The sequence below is a fragment of the Chinchilla lanigera genome, unplaced genomic scaffold (genome assembly GCF_000276665.1).
Source record: "Chinchilla lanigera isolate Chin_1 unplaced genomic scaffold, ChiLan1.0 scaffold00001, whole genome shotgun sequence".
Taxonomy (NCBI): Eukaryota; Metazoa; Chordata; class Mammalia; order Rodentia; family Chinchillidae; genus Chinchilla; species Chinchilla lanigera.
This window is the reverse complement of record NW_004955402.1, coordinates 35,847,119-35,867,405: the sequence shown is the minus strand read 5'-3', so window position 1 is coordinate 35,867,405 and position 20,287 is coordinate 35,847,119. Positions and strand designations below refer to the sequence as shown.

At 37.1% G+C, this 20,287-nt stretch overlaps 1 protein-coding gene across 1 annotated transcript in view; it reads right to left on the bottom strand.

The window, feature by feature from the left end:
- Positions 1-20,287, bottom strand: part of Me2 (malic enzyme 2, NAD(+)-dependent, mitochondrial) — a gene marked incomplete in the record, with an annotated part of 77,578 nt that overhangs the window by 26,646 nt on the left and 30,645 nt on the right. The window contains 9 exon segments of the mRNA XM_005372935.2: positions 1,629-1,771; positions 4,632-4,746; positions 8,752-8,865; positions 9,166-9,263; positions 9,356-9,465; positions 11,846-11,949; positions 12,307-12,468; positions 13,770-13,845; positions 16,129-16,278. Coding sequence (XP_005372992.1) covers positions 1,629-1,771; positions 4,632-4,746; positions 8,752-8,865; positions 9,166-9,263; positions 9,356-9,465; positions 11,846-11,949; positions 12,307-12,468; positions 13,770-13,845; positions 16,129-16,278 — 1,072 coding nt within the window.

Genomic DNA, 20,287 nt, shown 5'->3' with positions numbered 1-20,287 from the left:
GGGAGGCTGAGGCAGGAGGACTGTTGCAAGTTTGAGGCCAGCCTGGGCTAAAAAGTGAGTTCAAGACCAGTCTGAACTGCATAGTTAGACCCCGTCTCAAAAAGACAGACAAAAAAAGAGTAGAATTTATAAACTATGTAATTTAAGTCTGTCCATTAAATAAATTATAAAAAGATTCAAAATGAAATTCTACAGGTGAAAACTATACAGTAACTACAATTAAGAACCTAACACACAAGCACAGTTGAAAAGAGAATGTGCAAACTTGAAGGGCCAGGGCCAGGAACAGAGCTCGGCAGTACAGCGCCTACTGAGCAAGTCGACTCCTGGTACCAAAAAAAAAAGAAAAAAAAGTTGAAGGGCCAAAGAAAACCATCAGATTGAAAGACAGCAAACAGGATGATATACACAGAAAACAGTGCAAGAGGATATTCAAGATATGGTAAAAGAAAAAAAAAGTCTGACTATCTTAATTGGAGTCCTACAAGATAAGATAGGGAATATAGCCAAAGCAGTGATATTAAGACAATATTTTTCCAAAACAGAAAAAATCAAACAAAAAACAAGACATCAAGCCTCAGGGGCACATAATCTCCACGTGGAACAAATACTAAGAAAATCATATGCAGTTCTATTGTAATACAACTGCTTATAGCCAGGCATGGTGGTGCACACCCATAATCCCAGCACTCCAGAGGCTGAGGCAGGAGGATCACAGAGACTTTGAGACTAGCCTGCATTAACTGGTTCAAGGCCAGTCTGAACTACATAGTGAGACCCTGTCTCTAAAAACAAAACAAAAAACCCTAACACATGATGCTATCAAAAGAAAAACAGAAGCCAGAAAACAATAAAATAGTGCTGAAATAATGTACCAACTTTCACTTCTATGCAGGGTGAAAATATCCTTTAAAATGAAGGCCAAATAAAGAAATCATCAAGTGAGTTCATTAGATCCACATTCAAGAGAGTTTTCCTGGTAGGAGAAAAATTATTTTGAATAGAAGCACAGTCATGCAGAAAGGAAGGAAGGGAGACAGAAAAAATTAAAATGCAGGTAAATCTGAGTAATTTCTATAGTAATGTCTTTTTAGTTTAAAATTTAGAGGAACAGGGCTGGGGATTTAGCTCAGCGGCACAGCGCCTGCTGGGCAAGCGCAAGGTCATGAGTTCGACTCCTGGTACCAGAAAACAAAACAAACAAACAAACACCAAAAAAATAAAATTGAAAGGAACAACAACAACATAAGAAGAATGATGGCATTAAAACAGAGTTATCAGGGAACTGCTTTCCAGAATTGATGCAATTTACAACAGACTGTGATGCCCCATGGATTCATGCTGTAATGTCGAGTAAAACCACTAACAGAACTGTTCAAGAATGTTTAAGCCAGGGATGGTGGCCCATGCCTGTAATCCCAGCACTCCGGAGGCCGAGGCAGATGGAGCTCAAGTTCAAGACCAGCCTGGACTACATAGCAAATGCAATGCCAGCCTGGATTATATGGCCAGACCCTGTCATAAAACAGACAATCAACCAAACACACATAAAGTAAAAATAAAAAGAATGCGTAATGAGCAAGTGAAAACCAACAGAACCAATTCATGTAATTATTAGTGATTAATACCTCCGTAAGTGTGTATGCTTCCTCAGGTGTGCACTCAGCTTGTGCTGTTGGATTACTTAATGCAAATATTATAGGCCGTTCATTGATACTGGCCATGGATTTGATTACCGCAGGAGTAAAAAGCCGGCCAGCACCTGCAACTCCTGCAATAGTATAAGAGAGAAAAAAGCAACATCAGCACAGGTGTAATAAATAATTCTTTTTTGGTACTGAGAATCGAACTTAGGGCCTTGCACTTACCAGGCAGGTGCTGTGCCACTGTGTTATCCCCAGCCCAGTAAATAATTCTTATCAACAGCAGTTTTACAATAGGGTTACCATAACAAAACCATAGATCATCTCTCATTACAAAAATAGATTCTGCACCCCTGAGAGAATGCCACAGGAACACAATCTCCAGTGTGAAAAGTAAAGCCATAAAAGGCTGAAAATTTCACTTAAATATTGTTTATCGCACATAATGAATTACAGGAAATTAAAACAAATAATAGCACAAAACTATCACCGTCATTCTGAGATAAAACTTGCTGCACCATGGGTGAACCTTCAGGACATTCGGCTAGGTAAAATATGCCAGTGGCAGGCAAGTAATGCATTACTACTTATTTGAAGTACCTAGAATAGTCAAGATTCATAAAGGGTCATGGAAGCACAGCATGAAGGAGGGACACGAGATGACAGCAGGGATTTGGAGATGGAGGTCATGCCTTCACTGAACACCCATCCCTGTGACAATTTTCTGTTTCTGCCCCTCTGGAGGTAGGCAGAATCGATGGATAGATTCTTAGGTTTCTACAGGTAATTTTGAGAGGAATGGACTAGACGACCTTTAAGATTTCTTCTTACTATAAAATGTAGAAATTAAAACAAGCCTATTTTTCTTGGCCACAGGAACTCATTGTTTGTGACTGCTGTATTACCATTCCATGAGCTCCTATGTGCAGTCAACAAAATTATAAGCACGGCTGTAGATTCAAACTTGCAGCTACATAGGAAATCAAATTGGTCCTCTCTTTTTAAATTCAACAATGGTTGTTATATTGTTGTCCTCTGTGGAGAAGGACATCCTCGGATAAGAAAGCACTGAGGACACATAATGATTTGTTTATTGTTGCAAAAATGAACTGAAACCTTTCACCTGAAGAAGAGTGTATTTGAATTGTAGGAGATCCCTATTTTTTAATCTTGCCATGCATTGTAAAAATTAATGGGAAGTAAGGACTGTGACCGTAGTGGATTGATAACCGGTGATCAACTTATAACCCCCAGCTGAACTTAGCGTGGTGCTGGGTGTCGGAGATCAACCTGGGGACTGTTGCCAGTGGCATAAGAAGCAGAAATGGAGAAGGATTATCTGTTCATTACAAGAACATTTGGTATCCGCCCAATTGTACTAGCTACGCCCTTGGTTCTCGCTCAATAAAAAGTGACTGAGATTGGTAATCTGGGCTGCAGTCCGAAAAGCTGTAAACCCCCTGATCCCAGACTTTTGCCTCTCTTGTTTTTCTTGTCTCTCTTACTTTTCTTTTCAGCCATGGGCACCTTGTTCTTGGGACCTGTCGTCCTGAAGAGAAGGACAGTCTTCAAAGCAGTTGTTCAGATTACCAGATACAAGCATGCAAAATTGGTCAAAAAAAAAAAAAAAAAAAAATAAGCATGAACTGTTCCTTGCTCCTCTTTTACGGACATTCTCTGCTGAGTGTCAACTATGCAATACACAGCACACAGAAAGTTTTCAGCTTTGTTACTACTAGTGAAAATCTGACTACACTGGATTTTCCTGGCACAGACTGTCAAATTACCTTGGTCTTTCTAAGATTTTGAGCCCAATAATCATAGCAATGCTAAAAGTAAAGCATGATAAAAGGGCTAGGCATGCATCCTACTCAAAAGGCTGGGTTGGGGGTCACCTGAGATAAAGAATTTGGGACCAGTATGAATAACAGAGTGAGATCTTCTTTAAAAAAAAAAAAGAGGAAGGAGGGAAGAGTAGGAGGAAAGGAGAGGAGAAAAAAGACAAAAGGAAAACATGATCCATGGTCAAGTGCAGCTTCTAGCATTTAGGAGCATAAGTAACATCTTTTAACTGGATTTTCATGCATGGTAACAAAAACATCACAGAAACATCAGTCGGCCTCTGTATCCATGTGGTTCTGCATATACGGATCCAATCAACCGCATATTGAAAATATTTGAGGAAAAAAACTGCACCTAACTGACACCGTAGTGCAAGCCTGTAATCCCAGCTACCCAGAAGCCTAAGGCAGGAGGATCATGAGTTCAAGGCCAGCCTTGGCAAATTAGTGAGATCCTGTCTCAAAAAAAAAGAAACAGAAAAGTAAAGCAAAGAAAACTTATACATGTGCAGACTCTTGTCACTATCCCTTAACCAATATATTGTAACAACTCTTTACATAGCATTTACATTGCATTAGTTATTGTAAGTAATTAGAGACTATTTAAAATACAGGGGCTGGGGATTTAGCTCAGCGGCAAAGCGCCTGCCTGGCAAGCGCAAGGTCGTGAGTTCGATTCCCGGTACCGGAGAAAAACCAAAAAAAAAAAACAAACAAACAAAAATACAGTACAAGCTGGGCATGGTGGCACACACCTGTAATCCCAGCACTTGGGAGGCTGAGGCAGGAGGATCGTTGTGAGTTCGAGACCAGCCTGGGCTACAAAGTAAGCTCAAGGCCAGCCTGAACTGCATAGCGAGACCCTGACTCAAAAAAAAAAACCCCACAAAAAAACCCGAAACACAAGAGAACATGCACAGAAAATATGCAAATATTAAACCATTTAATATAAGGGAGTTACATACTGCAGATTTTGGTATCTGTGGTGGATCCTGAAACTAGTCCCCCACAGACACTGAGGGACAACTATAAATTCTAAAAGCTGGATAATACATGTCAATTCACTTTTAGTAATCCTACATCACATGGTGGTTATGAATGGCAACATACAGTTAAGTAACAACTATTTATCAACAACTTTACTTACCAATTATAGCTGAAGGCTTAAGTATATTTACTGCATCTTCAAAAGTATTAGGTATGCTCTCTGGGGCCGGGTGTACAAATGGTTCCTGATGACTATCTATTGTAGCATCCCGACCCTGATTTTTTTAGATAAAAGACAATATTTTTTGGTAAGTGCATATTGAAGATTAAGTGAAAAGACATTATTATGAGTTATATACTGTTTCTACAATGAAAATATCTTTTCATTTACTTTTTTCAACTCATATCTTCCAATTCTAACTTCATAATGCCCATAAATATAAAACATAATCAAATCCAATTATACCGAAGAATGTACTTACTTAGCCTTGGGGGTACTGCTCAGTGGTACAGTGTGAGCACCAAAATCACCAACAAACCAAAACTAAAACTCAAGTATTCTGTAAAAGCCTTCTATAGCCAATATGGCACAAAGATCTACAATGTCTTATCTAAGTTGGGAATTTATTGCAGGCTTTTCATATTTTAGAATTACAATGCAGTCATAAAATATTATGAATCCTGATGACCCCTGCCAACGGGCACCCCTTCAAGTAAACAAACTTATAAACAGTCACACCAAGTACAAAGGTTAAGACAGCAGTCTCTCATAGTTCCAGTCAGGTTTTGCTACCAGATAAGTTCAGATCAAGTAAATTTGTCACCAAATGAATTTCTGAAAAAAATGGGGATTTGAGAGCTTTTAACGTTTCAGAACTGCAGACAGATATCTAGGGCTTTTAATACCAGGAGCACAGAAACAAGAAGAAAAGGGAATTCTGGGGGGTTTTTTTGTGGGAGGGATTCTGTTTTAATATGGCTAAATAAATAAAACGTGCTCTGTTCTCCTTCCTAAGTCTCCAGTTCTAACAAACAAACCATAAAAATTTAATCTTTCGTACTGCTGCAAAGCCAGAAGAGGCAAGACTAACAGGTCAAGATAATAAAGAACTTCTCAAAGATGTAAAGCAGACAAAAATATACTACATATAAAAACCAACCAGGCTGAGAAACCCATATTCATACTGTGATAAAAGAAGACCTCCCCCCAAAAGTGAATTTCTTCCATTAGAATTCCAGAATAACCTCATGTAAAAGCCAGCAGGGGCTAGAAAAGAATTATACCACCATCAGTTGGCTGAGAAGTTAATGAAATACCACCTGAACAGACCTGGTTCTCAGAACAGGATTTTTTGTGCTTGCCCCATGATTATCAAAGCTCTCTAGTGTGAGGGTTTCATGGAAAGCTCTCAGTTTCAAAACAGACACCAAAGAAAGACTGGAAACCTAAAGCCCACAGGTCAAGCTAACTGCATACCCTAAAAGAAATACACACTCTGAACCTCCAGGTAAACAGATTCTCACTTATGCTAGGAAAATACACTGTAGCTGTCAACACTATATTCGAGACCCACCACTATGACAAAGAATTGCAAAACACTGGATGAAAAGGAACACTGCAAAAAAATTTTAAAAGCGTCATAAAAATATATCCTCCCCAACAGCTTTCCAAAAAACATAATGCCTTGTAATCCTTGCATATTATTTATATACTAACAAATATGGTAGTTAAAGCCTCCTTGAGTTCAGCAGCAGTTTAATGGTTCAGAGCACTGACTTTGTATTCAGGCTTTTTGGCTTAAATTCTGTCTCCATTACTTACAAACTACGGATTGTGGAAAACTATGGAAAAGTCCCTGACCATTTTGAACTTTTCTTTCCTCAACTGTAAAACTTCACAGAAAAAAAAAAAAAAATCCAAAAAACCACAGAATTTTTGAGAGGACTAAAGGATAATAATGTAAAATCATATCATACTTTAAAATCAAATCATAGGATTGTTTTCTCTGTGAGATACGCTGTTGGAATTTTAATTGGGATTGCATTAAATCTGTATAATAATTTTGGAAGTATGGCCATTTTCACTATATTGGTTATTCCTACCCAAGAGCAAGGGATATCTTTCCATTTTCTGATACCCCTTTCGATCTTTTTTCACAGTACTGCAGTTTTCAACTTAGTAAAGTTCTTTTACTTCCTTTGTTAGATTGATTCCTAGGTACTTCATTTTTTGGATGCTATTGTAAAAGGTGTTGTTTCCCTAATTTCTCTCTCAGTCTGTTATTTCTGTACAGGAAGGTTATTGAGTTTTGAGTGCTGACTTTGTATCCAGCTAAGCCACTGAATTTGGTCATTAAATCTAGAAGTCTTTCGGTGGAGTTTTTGGGGTCTTCTATGTAGACTATCATGTCACCTGCAAATAATAACTTAACTTTTTCCTTTCCTATCCTTATTCCTTTTATTTCTTTCTCTTGTCTAATTGCTTTGGCTAATGTTTCCAGAACTATATTGAGTAAGAGTGGTGACAGTGTACATCCTTGTCTTGCTCCTAATTTTAGAGTGAGTTTTCAGTTTTGGTTCACTTAGTATAATGTTGGTTGTTGGTTTGTCATAGATGGCTTTTATCAGATTGAGATAAAGACCATCTATTCCAATTTTTTGTAGGGCTTTTTATCATGAATGGGTGCTGGACTTTGTCAGAAGCTTTTGCTGCATATACTGAGATGATCACATATGATTTTTGTCCTTGGCTCTGTTAATATGGTATATTACATTTATTGATTTGTGTATGTTGAATCATAGCTGCAACCCTGAGATGAATCCTACTTGGTAATGACACATGATCTTCTTGATGATTCTGTGCATTCTATTGGCTTATTGAGGATTTTTGCATCTATGTTCATTAGAAAGATTGGCCTGTAGTTCTCTTTCTTGGTTGGGTCCTTCTCTGGTTTTGGTATCAGGGTAATGCTTGCTTCCAGAGGTGAATTTGAGAGTATTGCTTCCCTTTCAATTTCATTAAAAAGTTTGAAAAGTAGCAGTACTACGTCTTCTCTAGATTTCTTGTAGAATTTACCAGAGAATCCCTCTGGGCCTGAATTTTTCTTTGTTGGAAGGTTTTTAATTATATGTTCAGTTTCACTGACTGACATTGGTTTATTTAGAATATTTATGTTTTCTAGATTCAGCTTTGGTAATTCATAAGTTATCTAGGAATCTATCCATTTCTTCTGCATTTTCCATTTTATTAGATCCCAAAATTCATTTGGAACTAGAAGCAGTCTAGAATGGCAAAGGCCATTCTGGGCAACAAAGGCAAGGCAGGAGGCATCACACTCCCTGACTTGAAATTATACTACAAAGCTACTGTGATAAAACAGCATGGTACTGGCAAAGAAACAGACTTGAGGCTCAATGGAACAGATTAGAAGACACAGAAACAACTCTAGACTATTCAGGATTTTTCACTCATAAACTTTAATTTTCCATTTTATTTTTTAACAGAATATTGGTACTAATTAAGAAGAAAAGGTTTTAGAACTGTAGCAAAGTACACTGACATAGCCTGCTCTACAGATGTGAATGGTAAATGGCAAGTAACTGCTATGTCATTATACTAGGATGTGTTCACACAAAAATACAATAGCACTATAAACTGGATAGACTGAAATATGAACCTGTTTATATTTCAGTATCCCACAGTATAAGATCTATGACATTAAACTAATAAAAATAGTAACTAATGCAAAGGAAGGCACGCAAGCCTGATGGGTACTAAAATAATCTGAGAGCTCCTTATTATCCATGAATTGGTTTCAGGAATAAAGCTTTCTTGTGGGGAGGGAAGGGTCCACAGTTTCTTAGATTATGGGTTAAAGCATTTCTGCTCAAGTATTATATATACTGCTAATCACATGAGTAGGATATTCTAAGTTCCTATTAAAAATTTAGTTTTAGGGCTGAAGTGTAGCTTAGTGGTAGAGTGCTTAACTAGCATATAGAAGGCCCTGAGTTTGATCCCAAGTACCACATGACAAAACAAAACAAAACAAAACAAACTCCCTTAGCTTTATAAGGGTTAGCTATAGTAATACATAACAGGGATTTTATCTCTTAAGGAGCAGGAGAAAAATAGATTATGGTTAAAATATGAAGTAAGAGTTTTATTTTGTTTAGTACCAGGAACTGAATTCAGGACCTTGCACTTGCCAGGCAGGTGCTTGTGCTGCTCAGCTATATCCCCAACCCGAAGCAAGAGTTTTTAGTGTTTAATGTTTTACCTTTACTAATAAACCATACTTGTCAAACATCCAGATTTTCTTTTGTGCCTCTTCTTCTGAGAGTCCATTTTCTACCATAGACATAACTATAAGATTTGCAATTCCAAGGGCAGCCTGTCCAACAGAACACAAAATTGAAAAGTAAAGATGAATACAATGAAGTGTTTGAATTACTTTATCAAGATTGTTATGATGAATATTTGGGTTATTTGTCCCTTACAAATCACATAAAAATTGATTGTGATATTCTCTCTCAACATATTTTTAATTATCTACCATAAAAAAATTCATATCCACTACTTCAACAAAATTATAAGCCCACTGTGCTCTTTTCGTGAGCACCAACGTTCTTTCCTACTTTCTAATTCTAAAAGACAGTGTTCTTTTTAAATTCTAAAGTTTGTAAGAGCTTACCTCGCCTGCTCCAAGAAATAAGATTTTGTGGTCTGAGATCGGTTTACTGGTAACTTTTTGGGCTGCAAGAAGACCTGCTAGAGCTACTGCAGCTGTCCCTATAAGAAAAACAAAGATTTTTAAAAATAAAAAAGGCATATCTTAAATGTTTAGTAGGAATCAAAAATCTAAAGTTTCCTTTTTGCTTTACCTTGGATGTCATCATTGAAGGTACAATATTTTTCTCTATATTTTCTCAAGAACCTGAATGCATTATGATTTCCAAAGTCTTCAAACTGAATAAGTGTGTTCCGGCCATATCTAAAAACAGCAAAACCCATAATGGTTGTGTTGAAAATACCACTATGAGACAGCTTTCCTGCCTATTATTTCTTATGATAGCATTTAAAAGTACATAATGTAATGTATTATGTCAAAGGTCATCTAAAAATTTTCAGAGCCTGTAAAAGACTAGACCCAAAATGCACACATCTGTTACTTCAAAAGAAAATCATGAGGTGATTAAGAACAATGCAGCAGCATAACGGGCCCATGGGACAGCAAGCAGCATAAAGTATTCTGAAGAGCCTACGGGGGTTCACAGCACACAAACACTAAGTAATTTCCTAAAAACGAAGGGACTCTGTCTCTGAGTCTCAAAAACTGTGTATTTGATATACATATCCTCATTAACAGTTAAACAGCAATATGGGAATGTATACTAAATACAGCCAAAGAAGGGAAAATCCTGAATGCCGAACTAGAGAAAAGGAACTTTCCTCTACACCCCATGTACAATTATTGAAGGCTGCAGAAGAGAGAAGAATTCATGTAAGACTCCCTAATGTTAGCGAGGATGTCCTCACCAGTAATGTACACCACAGTGGTATGGACAGAGGTAAGAAAAACAGGAGAAGTGCCAGATATTATATCATATCATAATGTGAAAACCCTGAAAATGCCACAGGCGGCCAAAAGACAACTATGAAACATTAGAACAAAGGAACAGAAATTGGGGATGAGGACCAACGGGGAAATGAGGGAGAAACTGTGACAATGCCCAGGCAACCTGAGTGACTAAGAAGATACTACTGAGCTGTCAAAGGTAGGGAAATGAAAGGAAAAGGGGAAATGATAATGTCCAGGCAGATGAAAGGTTCAGCTTTGGACTCGTCAATGTTGCCTCTAGTTACAGGTTGTATTGAGATGTCTTCCCAAAGCCTCATGTCCTCATAGTTGGGGTCTTTTGGGAGGGGACTAGATCAGGGTTTGTGATACCGGATTAGTTTACTCATAGGTTTAAAGTTGAGGGGAAGCCTGGTGGGAGGAGGTGGGTCACTGCTGGTGCAGCCTGGAGCCTATGTATCACTCATCCGCCTTGATCCCTTGCTGCTTCCTGACTGCCATTCCTTGAACACTTTCTCCTCCTCCATGCCCACCTGCCTTGAACCAGCTGACTATGGACTGAAACCTGTACACACTGTGAGCCAAATAAACCTTTCCTCCTTTAACTTGTGGGTGCCAGGTATTTTGTCACAGCAATAAGAAAGTAACTAAAACATCTCTGAAAAGGAATTAATTTTTTAGTACCTTAAATGTGCCAGTAATTTAAAAGGTAGGCCAGAGCTGGACCATGAAGATAAAGTTTGGGGTATATTCTGTGGCAACCAAAATCCATTGAGAGATGATGTCAAGCAAAAGAATAACATAATGAAGTGCATACTTTTAGAAGACTGATATGGTGTCAAAATGGGGAAGAACTGAAGAGGAACTTGGAGAAGGTATAGAGAAATCCAGACAAGAGATGAGGAAAGAACAAGACTGTGGTAATGGAAGAGACATAATCTCTGACTGCACAGGTGGCTAGTGAAGAAAAAAGTCAAAGGTAACACCAAGATCAAAAGTTTGGCAATATGGTGATTGTTACTATCATTAATAGTGGTTGGGACTATAGAACTGTTTGAAATGTGAACATGAAGTAGTAACAGAATATCGCAATGGAGAATTCCAACTGGTAGAAATGCAGTACAAGGATGGGTTTACACAGATTTTGGAGTCAAATGCATAAACAACAGAGTTCACCATAAATGTGTGTCAACTAAATACGCTAAGGGTTATGGGCATAACTCAGAGGTAGACCACTTGGCTAGTATACATGCAGCCCTGGGTCTGATTCCAAAACAGTAAAACACACACACACACACACACACACAGAGCCACAGTTTGCATAGCTCAAAGAGAAGAACAGGTAGTCATCAACACTTAACGAAAGGCAGCAAAAAAAAAAAAAACCCTGTGAAAATGACAAAAGAAAAAGTAGAAGACAAACAGTCTTCTAGTAGTCAAGAGAAAGTTTCAAGTACATAGGAGTAGGAAAACTTGGCCACACATTGGAAAGACATGAATAGGGAGGATAAAAGCTGCAGAACATCTTTACTTCATGGCACAATGGTCAGCCTGCTGTCAAAGTTGGAAGGAGGACTAAGCAGGGAGGGTGGGTAGGAGAGATGGATGAGTGCAGACTTCACTTCAGATGTGAAGTAACCCAACACAGCAAGGCACAGCAAGGCTACCACCCTGCATCAGCACATTCCCCAGATTTCATCTAGTCTTGCTTATCTTCACAAAAAAGAAAACACAACTATGGTCCCCACCACCAGCAATTAAAGGTACTTTCATGTAGTCAAACTTTTAAAGATACCTGTCAGTAATTGCTTTCATAAACTCATCAATCAGATCATCATAATGTTGTGAGCGATCTCTTTCCTGATACAAGCCCATGTAAAATGGATCTTTTAAGAGTGCCTATAAAAAAAAGGTAAACTCTATTACTAGTTTAAACATACAAAACAAAAATTATAGTACTTCAAGAAACTTTTAATAGGCTTAGTTAACTATCACTTGTGTAAGTAGTAAAAATGGAGTTTAAGAAAACAATCAATATCCAGTTACAAGATTTACCCTTCTTTCTTTTTCTCTTGCGCTGGAGACTGAAGCCTGGGGCCTTGGGTATGACATGCAGTGATTACCACTGAGCTACATTCCTAGCCAAAGATCTTCCCCTCTTTTTTTCTTTTTAAATTTTCTTCTATTAAATCATCTTCAAATGCGGAGTTTTTTTTAACTATAGGAGGACGTTCAAAGGGGAAAAATATTACTCACTTGATTGTCAGTTCCAACATCAATACAGACAGGCAGGCATCTATCAGGCCGTATTCCTGCACAAGCTGTATATAAACAAAGCTTTCCTACTGGGATTCCCATTCCGTAGACACCCAAATCTCCAAGACCCAGAATTCTTTCCCCATCAGTCACCACAACAGCCTTAATTACAAAAAACAAACAAAAACAAAACAAAAAAATGCACATTAAAAGTTGTCCAAAATGTGGCACTAAAAAATACTTTCAAAACAACACTGATTTTCTTCATATATTTTCACTTTTAGAAATAAAATTATTTCTCAGCTGAATTCCAATGTAATTCAAACATACATAATCTAGAATATCTGCGTATTACAGTACATTAAAAAGAGAATTACTTAGATTTAATTTCACTCTGACTTAGGTTTGGAAACAGAACACTTCTGTCTTACTGAAGGACCAATCTAATTTCTTTCTTTATTTCCTTTTTTGTAGCACTGGTGATTGAACTCAGGGGTTTTGAGCTACATCTTAACCCTTTTTTTATTTTTTATTTTGAGACAGGGTCTTGTTAAGTTGGCCTTGAGCTGCTAATTCTCCTGTCTCAGCTTCCTAAGTAGCTAGGATTAAAGCCATGTACCTTTGAGAAAGACTACAGAAAAAGTGAACATAATTCTGATGAAGAAATTACCTTAAGAAAAAAACAGTTTAGAAACAAACAGCATGCTACTTCAACAGAATAATGTAGGGCAAAGAAAACCCTTAGCCACAGTAAAGGAGAAAAAAGATCTACCATTTAAAAATTGCAAATGTACATATAAGGTTTCAAGATCACATTGCTGAGTATAGTTATCATACCAGTGTTTTGCTAGAGTATCTGAACTAATGAATCCATCAATGTTTATTTTGATAAGGTAGATATAGGTAACAAAGGCAAATAAGATTACTGCCTATAATAAGCACAAAAGCCTGTCAAATGATCTTGAAACAAGTTATTACTTTTATGTAAAAGATAGTCACATCGACAAAAATTTATACTAACTATATTTGCTAAAGTTAAAACTGTTTTGAGAGTTTTATACTTGCTAAGGATCTAAATCTATCTTAGTTTGAAAGAAAGGCATAACCAACCTTCTCCAATACCCTCCAGAATAAATCTTTATAACATTTTCATGTATTTTCCCCACCTAGAATTATCATTAGTGAACAGAAAGGAAGAAGGCAGGACACTGGAGTGGCAGTGGCAGAGAGAGGGTCTGCCTCATCACCAACTCCATTTTCTCTCTCAGACTCAAGTCTGTATTACACCATAACCCATTTAGAACTATTGCAACTACCGTTTCCTCAGATACAAAGCACTACATCTGCATGTATAGAAGTGTAAAATAAATCAGAGCAGCAATGAAAAATTGTTCTTGGCAATTTAGAGGTAACTTACAAGGAAAGAGAAAACATTGTGAAAAAGAGGGTTGTGCTCTTAGTACCTTAACATGATTTTCTGGCCAGTTATCCACAATTGATCTAACATGACCTCTGTCTGAGATTGAAATAAATAATCCCCTGCAACAGAACAAAAACACCTTTGCATTTCATGACAGTTTTTTGTTCCTAATTTTTTGTCCATAATTGGAATGCTTAGGTATTTTAATCAAATATCTAGACATGGTATAATTTCCAAGCAAATTTAGCTAAGTCACACTGGTTTATTTTCAAACATTTTCAACTACTTCAAACCATAATTACATTGTTCACATTGCAGTGGTAACAAAGATTACTGTTAAGTGATGTGATCATTTTACTCAAGAAGAAATGTTATCCACATCACATGTTCAAATAAACAACACATCTCCAGTAAAAACCATGGTAAAGATAATCCACCAATATAAAAAAAAAGAGGCAATTAAACTACTGTTAAAACTCACTGAAACTCACAATTTGAAATTTGAAGAAGGGAGGGAAGAAAATTACAGAAAATTCACACAAAGGATGACACATTTAAAGCATTAAAATAAAGTAAGAAGTTGACAAAGAGTACATAATCCCATACAACATGCTGTTTTGAAATATGTATATATTGCAGAATGGCTAATGTAAAGTTAAGCACAGTACACTGTTATCTAACAGAAATAATGCAGATTTATTATTTATTTATTTAAAAATCCAGATTTTAAAAGAGGTTGGGGGTGGCAGGGAGAGAGGAAGGGAAGGAGAGAAACAGAGAAAAGAGAAATATTAAGTTCTTTTTTTTTTTTTTAGGTTCTTGGGATTTGACTTTGGGCCTTTTTGTTTGCCGGGCGGGCCTTTTTGCCGTTGGGTTTTTTGCCCGGCCTGAAATATTAAGTTCTAAAAACAAGTCAGGCAGAGATGGTTCCTACTGCCTTCAAACTTATTTTTACATTTAATTTTTTCACTGATATCTTAACTTTGGTATTATTACTGTAGCTCAAATCACTGTAGTCTAGAAATTTTTCAACCATGTCTACATAATTATTTGATGAGCTTTTTAGAATGCTAGGCCCCATCCCCACAGTTTCTGATTTAACTGCCTCAGAGTTAAGATTAATCAACCAAACAAGATTACTAACCATCTTTAACACCCAAAACAGAACAAAAAAATCTCCTATGTAGTCTTCCATGCAATACACACTCCATGCCCTCACTCAAAGCTGTGCTTTATCTTATGTCAGTGCTCATCTCTGCACACGAGCAGGACACCAGGAACTTTTATGAAACACTCGCACCTGAACCCAAACCTGGAATACTCGAATCAGAATCCCAGGGGTAGGGCCCACACAGCAGTATGCTTATTTCCCTCTATTCTTCAATGTAAGCTGAGAAAAACTATGCTAATAAACTATCAAAGTGGTGAACAGTTAAGGTTTTATAATACGAAGGTTTTAGATAGTGTTCCTCAGTGTCTTCCAGGGAATACTGACAACTCAATTGCTATAATCCAGGTCACCAAACCCTCCTTTATCAACCAGTCTTAGGGATGGGAAGGAGATGAGAACTGGCAGGGTCAGCATTTTTAGTAAGCCCAACAGGTGCTCCTCATGCCCAGTAGAGTTTCAGAGCAACCAGACTACACAAAGAAAGACTGAAGAGACTGGAGGTAAATAATATCGCACCTTGACTGAATTTCTTCTACATTTGTATCAGTAAGTTAGATGGACATGTATTATAACTCAGTACAAAGATTGAGAAAACTAGTATGAGAAACAAGACATACTTTAAGGAAAAATAGCATGTTTATAATGCTTATAAGTCTACAAAGAACCATCAATTAGTTTCTTCTCAATAGCTTTTTAATAAGTACTTTATTCCTATTGGACATGTGAGAAAACACATTCAGAAGGATTATGTGTTTCATTCAGGGACTTACACAATGGCCCATTTCTGTACTCTTTCCACTTAAAATATTTGGAAATGCTAGAACCACATGAAATTAAAATTCATGAAAGCTGATTTACAAAGAAGAACAAATAACAGAAATTAAAACTGACAAATGAGAAAGAACCAATCCCTTAAACAGGCAGATTTCCAAAAACTGTAATGGTAATTACAGAGAATCTGCCACCAAAATTAAGATCTTTTGGGCAGAAGGAGAAGATACAAAAAGTATATGATTCTTCTAATATTCACAAAAAATTGAATGAATTATGCAATTGCTACAGAACTAAAAGATATAAAAACCATGCTGGGTTTTTTAATTAATCTCTTAATCCAAATTAAGCTTTTGTGAGATGGTTGGGATAAGACTGTAACACAAAAATCTACTGGTGTTATGGGATGATTTTAAATACAATAATCATTTGCTTATGTATTTTTAAAAACAGGCCTTACTTAGGTCTTCTAAAGATGTGTCCATACTGGGAACAAGCAAGACCAACTGTTGGTGTGTATACAATCGGCATTAGACTTTCAATATCATCTTGTAGTATTCTATAAAACAGTTTCTCATTTCTTTCTTGTATTCCCATGATATAGATGTATCTGAAATAAAGTACAGTAAATAATAGTTTTGTTTTTGCAGTACTGAGCTATATCCCCAACCTTTTTATTCAACCCTTTTTTATTTTTATTTTTTAATTTAGAGATACAATCTCACTAAGTTGCCCAAGCTAGGAATGAATTTGTGATCCTCCTGCTTCAGTCTTCTAGAATGCTGGGATTATAGGTATGTGCCACCATGCCCTCCTCACAGACACAGTAAATAACGTCCGAGTTAGTCACTCTGAATCACATTATTTTTCACTTGAAATTTTTTTGATTAATGTGTTTTTGCAACACAAAATATTTTCTCTTTTTTTGGATGTGAGAGATTGACCCAGGGCTTCACCTATGAGAGGTAAGCACTCAGTCACACCCCAAACTCCTTGGCTTTTGAAAGTTAAACCTAAATGTCTAAATATGGGCCCTCCCTACCTCTATCTCTAGCCCCCACAAAACTCCCTAAACCATAAACCCTAAATCATCACTTAGTTTAACATCCAGAACTAAAAAGTAGCCAAAATATAAATACACAGTACCTAAATGATAACAACGAAGAAAATAACAAGAGAAGCAACAGCTGAAGTTTACTGATTCCTTAATATGAGTCAGGCTCTGTACAAAGCACTAGAAATCACTATGTGGCCCTTTCTTTTAGATAAGAACTAATCTTCAAGGAGACTGATATGTAAATAAAGAAGCAAAATTAACTGGCATTCATTCATATGTTTATTAAGCACTAACTGTGCCAGGTACATTCTGAATTCCAGGAACATAAGAAGTCACCCCTCAGAAAGAGTTGACAATCTAATAAGGTTTTAAGCATTAAAACATACAGTACAAGCCGGGTGTGGTGGCTCACGCCTGTAATCCCAGCACTTGGGAGGCTGAGGAAGGAGGATTGTTGTGAGTTGAGACCAGCCTGGGCTACAAAGTGAGCTCAAGGCCAGCCTGAACTGCATAGCGAGACACTATCTCAAAAAGACAAAAAAAAAGAAAATAAAAAAAAATACAGTACAGAGGCAGCACAAAAGAGGCTATAGTCACTTCATGTAAATATGTAAACAACTTCCCTTAATAAAGTTTGAGCCCCAGCACTCAGGAGGCTGAGGCAGGAGGATTTTGAGTTTCAGGTCAGCATGGGCTACACAGCAAGATTATGTGTCAAAAAACAAAAATAATAATGATATTAATAAAATCTGAAGGCCAGGGAAATATTGGATTGAAAACCAGAAATCATCCTGAATTAAATATATCTAAAACAGACTATTTTTTTTGGTACCGGGAATCGAAATCAGGACCTTTAAAACAGACTCTAAATTCCCTCAAACTTATTTCTTCTGCTATCATCTGACAAACAAACTCTTGGAAAGCCAAGAGTTCATTCTTGATATTCTTGCTGATTCTCCCCTACCCCAAACTAATAAATCACCAAGTACGAGGTCTAGCTGGTAAATATCTTTCAACTCACTTAATCCAAGCCACCATCATTTTTCACCTGGACAATTCCAGAGCCTTTTACAGTAATTAGTCTTTATTTACACAATTCTCCCTCCTTGCTCTAATCCAATCCATTTGTGTGTGTGTGTGTGTGTGTGTGTGTGTGTGTGTGTGTGTTGGGGGTTATTACAGGGGACTGAACACAGGGTTTGTGCACTGAGCTATATTCCCAGCCTTTTAAAAGAAATGATTTATTTTGAGACAGGGTCTCAGTAAGTTGTCCAGGTTGGGCTCAAACTTGATCATCCTTCCTCAGCCTCCCAGTATGCTGAGAGTACAAACAAGCATGTGCCAACACATCCAGCATCTACCTTCTTAAAAACACTGGGATCCTTTCTATTGTCCTGAAATGGCTTACACATGCCAGCAAAATAAGGTTTAAGCCCCTATATAGTTAATAAGACCTTCGACTACCTCCACGTCTCATCTCCTCCATACTGACTTACTCTTTCATTTCCTCAAATGCCACACTTCTCATCTCAGAAGTGCTGCATCCAATGCAGCCTCTTCCTGATCACCTCTATCCAGGGCTAGCCTTAAATGCATGTGTCCTAACGTAGCTGCTCCTAATGCAGCTCAGGCAGTGTCTCCCTTTCCCACCACACACACGTACACAGCAGACATTCCAGTGTTCGGGTCGCACAACACCTTGCTAGGTCTTATGCATTCGATTTTGCACCACGTTCACATAATCATAAAGTTGAAAAATCCTAAACTGAATCATCGTAAGTGGAGGCTGTTAGTAAATGGGAAAACATGTATGAGTTATATACAAATAATAAACCCTTTACTCTAGTGTTCCTAGGAAGGAGTATCCTGGAATCAGTCCCCTGTGGATACCAAGGGCTAACAGTAGCTCTAATTTTGATATTTTCCCATGACAATATAGTATAATATTCTCTCTTAATGCTGGGCAACTAGTGAGCTACGGCTTCCCATCAGCCACAAAATCAAAAGTGTCAGTAACTGATATCTTACAGTGTACTGTGTTGCTAAGCTATGATGACATTCAGGGGCCTGAATATTAAATTCATTTTCAATTTAGAATTTTCAATTTATGATCGGTTTATCAAGACATAACCCCATCACAGGCTGAGGGGCACTTGTATTTCATTATTTCCAGGAACTAGCTAACTAAGTATATGACTTCCAACTGGTAGGCAAATATTTAATAGATAAGGAGAAATGAATAATTTAGACACTGAATAACACTGACTATATATAGCAAGTAGAGGCAGAAATGACATCAACGTGCAGAAAATTAAAGAGATGCAGATTTCTCCTCCATATAGGGAAGTAATCAAACTGGGCTATTAAGATGGAAAACAGCTTTGCTAGAGACAGCAAAAATGTTAAGAAACATAAAAATTTATATCCTAGAAAATACAAAAATCCTGAATAATTCACCATCAGTTAATGAAACTGAAGAAGTAATTTTAAAACTACCAACTAAGAAAAGTCTAGGTCCTGATGGGTTCACTACCTAATTCTACAAGAAATTTAGAGAAGAGCTAATACTAATACTCCTCAAACTCTTTAATGAAATTGAAAGGGAAGCAGTACCTCCAAAGTCATGTCCTGGAAGCAAGCATAACCTTGATTCCAAAACCAAAAAAGAATTCAACCAAAAAAAGAGAACTACAGGCCAATCTCTTTAACGAACATAAATGCAAAAATCATCAATAAGATACTTGCCAACGGAATGTAGCAAATCATCAAAAAGATCATACGTCATTACCAAGAAGGATTCATCCCAGAAATGCAGGGGTGGTTCAACATGTGCAAATCAAGAAGTGTAATATATCACACAGACAGAAATGAGCAAAAATCAACAGATGCACAAAAAGCCATTGACAAAATCCAACATCCATTCACAATAAAAAAAGAAAATAGGTAATCTGATAAAAGACATGAATGACAAACCAACAGCCAACATCATATTAAATGGAGAGAAGCTGAATGCTTTCCCGCTAAAATCAGGAACAAGATAAGCATGTTCATTATTACCAATCTTGTTCAATATAGTTTTCAAAACATCAGCTAGAACAATTAGTCAAGAACAAGAAATAAGAGGGTTATGGATAGGAAAAGAAGAAGTTAACTTATCATTACTTGCAGATATCATGTCCTCTACATAGAAGACCCCAAAAACTCTAGCAAAAGACTGCTAGAATAACCAAGTTAAGTAGGGTAGTAGGATACAAAGTCAGCACTCAAATATCATCAGCATTCCTGTACACCAATGATAAATCCATCACGAGAAATTAAGGAAATAACACCTTTCACAATCGCATCAAGAAAAATGAAATACTTAGTAATCAACCTAACCAAGGAAGTGAAAGACCTCTACAATGAAAACTATAGTAGTCTGAAAAAGGAGAACAAAGAGGACATCAAAAACTGGAAAGCTACCCTCTGTTCCTGGACAGCTAGAACCAAGACAGTCAAAATGGCCACACGTCCAAAACTGTTACACAGATTTAATCCAATCCCAATTAAAATACCAACAGCA